Below are 3,947 nucleotides of genomic sequence, written 5' to 3'. Positions count from 1 at the left end.
TTTTATTGCATTTTATTTTATTATTTCAAGTAATTACACATTATTTTATTTTATCTACAGGCAACCATTTTCCTGGTGGTGGGCATCTTCTTCATGATCGGCAGCTTGTCTCTCATCATCTTGGACTGGATCCACAACCCTCCCGGCTCTAAAGGTGCTCATTAAACCACCGCCGTGCCGGTCCTCCGCTGAAGCATCTCTCCACACGGACGAACGCTGTGCCTCCACCTCTCTCTCCTCTCATGAGCTCTCCTTTGTTGTTTTAACTTCTCCTGTGTGTTTTCCCAGCGTTCATGACTCTCAGATAGATGTGAAGGTGAGACCGTTGGATGTGAAAGATGTTTAAAGGAAAGAGAGAGAGCTGGGCAGAAGGGTTCATCAAATAAGCACTTGAGGATTTTGATCAAGACATGCCAACAATCACGTTTCCATCATGTTTTTGATTTCATCAGCTGGTCATAGATAGTTAGTTTGCTGTTATTAGTTCACTCAGAGATGACATTTCAGTCATTTTCTCTTCATGTATGCTGAGGAAAATCAACTAAATGATGCAGAATCCATTTCTGAGTGAACTCTTTGTTTAATATTATCACTTGAATCAGATTTCCTCTTTGAGAGGGGAAAAAGGTCCATTTATCGATTTTTTTTTTGTTGTACCAAAATGAAGTTGGTCCACAAAAGCTCAACTTTTTCCTCTCAACCTGATCCATAAACATCGACTCGATTCTCTTCGTTAAGAGGATTTTGAGCGGCTCAGTTTTGGGTCAGTTCATCGCAAGATGTCTCGACAACTGCATTCAGCTTTCTAAAGCAGTTCAGCTAATGTTTTAGTCACACCAAACGGCAGAAACATCCGTTTCTGACTCATTAATTACCGTAAAGTCATCGCGCACAAGCCCAGACCTGACCGTTCGCTCTCAAAACCAGCTTCTCTTCATCTTAACAGAACGCAGTCCAATCCAATCGGCGTTTATTGTCGAGATCTGTGCCTTCTTTCTGTGCCGTATCTGACTACACTGCCTTGCTGGAGAGAAACATGGAGGCTCACACCTGTCTCCCTCATCCGTGCTGAAACAGGTCCAGCCAAAGTGGACGATATTTAAAGATCCTTTGGTGATCTGTTTACTCATGAAGCAAGTGAATATTTCAAATGAAATGGTTATGATATTTTTGCATGTTTTGAATCACAAACATGGTCTTTTTGGACGTTGTATATGGTTTGTAAATAGTCTAATTTGTTAGTTTTTTTGGTCACTGATGGACGCTGGAAGGGACGGACACATCAGATGTTCACCGGTAGAGTTTTAGTATTATATTTTCTTTTGTAAATTTGTAGAAAAGCGTTTTTTCTTTTCTGTTTTTGTTTGTTACTTGATTAGTTAGCAGCTGAAATGGTACAGAGAGACTCGCAGACGAATGTTTGGTCATATTTCTCATCTGGAATATGCTTGAAAACCATCTGATTTTGAGCAGTGTTTGTCTTCCGCCGTTTACATCTGCAAACCACGTATCGGACGTGTTCGTAAGTGCGATTTATATATGTATTTTAAAGTCGACATGAAATCAAAACTGACCCTATTTGCTGTCTCATTAACACTTAAAGTTCTGTTAATGCATTAACTAGCAATACATTTATTTGGTTTTTTTTGTTGTTGTTGTTGTTTTTTGTTAACGAGACCCATACGGCAATTTTTTTTTTCTGGCCAAAATATATTTTAAATATATGTTGTAAAGAATGAAGTTAAAAGAAATATATTTTTAAAATTGAAAATATTTAGTTGCAACCTTCATATATCAAACTATATTTCAAAATGTATTTCCAATTCATTAATGTTTAATTTTTTTTATATGTTCACTTGTGTTATAGACAACAAATAAAGTTTTTCCTTAAATGTGACATGTGAACATATTTTCTCGGATTGAATATATATGGAGGGCAAAATAAATTTTTAAATGCTTTTAAAAATATATTTATATTTTTTAAATATATTTTCAAAATTATACAAAAAAATTGCCTAAATAAATAAATATATTTTGAAACATTTTAGCAAATATAAATCTATTTTGGCCCTTTTTTGTATATTTTGAAATATAATTATATTTATTTTAAATACATTTAAAAATATATTTTTTGTCATTTTGAAACATTTTAGCAAATATAAATCTATTTTGGCCCTTTTTTGTATATTTTGAAATATAATTATATTTATTTTAAATATATTTAAAAATATATTTTTTGTCATGTGGGTAGTTAATAAAAATACAAGTGTTAATTCATGTAAATTAATTTTTTTACTTTTTTCTTATAATAATGTATTAGTAAATGTTGAAATTAACATTAACTAAGATTAATAAATTCTAAATTAAAAGTATTTTTCATTGTTAGTTCATATAACTAACGTTAACAGATGAAACCTTATTGTTAACACTTTCTTTATACACGTTCCAAAGAAAAACAAATGTCTGTATTCATAATTTTTCATCAAAATGTAAAAAACACTTTCCTTTTTCTTTTTTTCATTTCTGACCATCCACTCAATTGTCATATTTTCATATGTGATTACGGAAGTAAAATGGGTTGCGAATGTTTTTTCATGTCAACTTTAAGCGTGTTTACATGCTCCTGATCGCTACAGACGGTCCGTTCGTCCGCAGCCTCGTGCCTGTCGCTTCCTTCAGGGAAAATGTGCAGGAATTGTAACATCTTTGAATGTACGAACTGTAACAGTTTACATGTATTTTGGTAATGTGACGTGAACACAGTATCCCAGTATTTTTCTGACTGTAGAGGAACAGTCGTGAGAAATGAGGTGAAACCTCGTCCGCTCACAAACTGCCATTATAACCTGCAGCCTCCTGCGGCTCGGCCAATCATATCTGCCACGTCACTGGGGGATTTTTGTATCACTGAAGCTGTTTCCATATTATGTAACATGAAAAATAAAGAAATGTGAAACAACATCCTTCTTTGTGTTTTCACTGATGGAGAAAAATCTTCAGTTGCCATGGTGATGTGAATATGAAAGAAAATATCAGAGATGTTTAAATTATGGTGATGAATCTCACTTAAACGTTCATAAATATTTAATACTTCGAATAATTACATTTGTATAATTACAATAAATAAGAATTTGGGGAAATTTACTTTTATTACAAAAGTAACAAATATGGAAAAATTGTATGTCATTAAAATAATATAAATATTTATCATGTAAGTAAGTAGCTTTGGATAAAATTATCTGCTAAATTAATAAATTAAAATTAAATCACTAAATTCTTAGTAGTCCTAAAAATAAGATTAGTCTTTTTTTAAGCTAAATATAATGTCTTATTTCTTGATTTTGCCAGTTTTCATCCACATGATTTTTTTTTTTTTTTTTTTATATACATATCAATTATATAACTATACATTTATTAAAATATATAATTTTATTTAAAATATTCAGAGCTCAATTCTTCATTCTCTTCGTTTTCTTCAATCAACTCTAAAATAAAAGTAAAAATGGTTGATTTTCAGTAACTCTCAGTAACCCTGATGAACCTTGATGTAAAAAAAAAAATTTAGACAATTGCTAAACAAAATTTTATTTTTTTTTTTTTTTTTTTTTATACATATCAATTATATAACTTATACATTTATTAAAATATATAATTTTATTTAAAATATTCAGAGCTTTTTTACAGTGAATTTTGTGTATTTTAAAACAGCACAAGAATAATTTAAAACATGCAGTATACACACCAACACTTGATCCAACAAGCCGCACACACACACACACACACACATGCTCAATTTTAATGTTTAATGCAGCGCTGCGAATGAATGAATGAACACAGCGAGCAGACGGGCCGTGTGTGTGTGTGAGTGTATCTGTGTGCGCGTTTTTGTGACAAATGAGGACATAAATTTGTATAATGACAAGGGTATGACATAGGTATTACAAGGA

At 31.8% G+C, this 3,947-nt stretch overlaps 1 protein-coding gene across 2 annotated transcripts in view; it reads left to right on the top strand.

Moving 5' to 3' along the window:
* Positions 1 to 1,657, top strand: part of slc38a4 (solute carrier family 38 member 4) — a 29,257-nt gene extending 27,600 nt beyond the window's left edge. For both annotated transcript variants that reach the window (XM_016511010.1, XM_016511012.1), the window contains exon 16: positions 61 to 1,657. In XM_016511010.1, coding sequence (XP_016366496.1) covers positions 61 to 165 — 105 coding nt within the window. In that variant the 3' untranslated portion in view covers positions 166 to 1,657. The remainder of the gene's footprint in view (positions 1 to 60) is intronic.
* Positions 1,658 to 3,947: the final 2,290 nt, after the last annotated feature.

The sequence above is a fragment of the Sinocyclocheilus rhinocerous genome, unplaced genomic scaffold (assembly GCF_001515625.1).
Source record: "Sinocyclocheilus rhinocerous isolate Xijiao unplaced genomic scaffold, SAMN03320098_v1.1 scaffold2160, whole genome shotgun sequence".
Taxonomy (NCBI): domain Eukaryota; kingdom Metazoa; phylum Chordata; class Actinopteri; order Cypriniformes; family Cyprinidae; genus Sinocyclocheilus; species Sinocyclocheilus rhinocerous.
The sequence above is the reverse complement of the archived record's forward strand: the minus strand, read 5'-3'. Positions and strand labels throughout refer to the sequence as shown.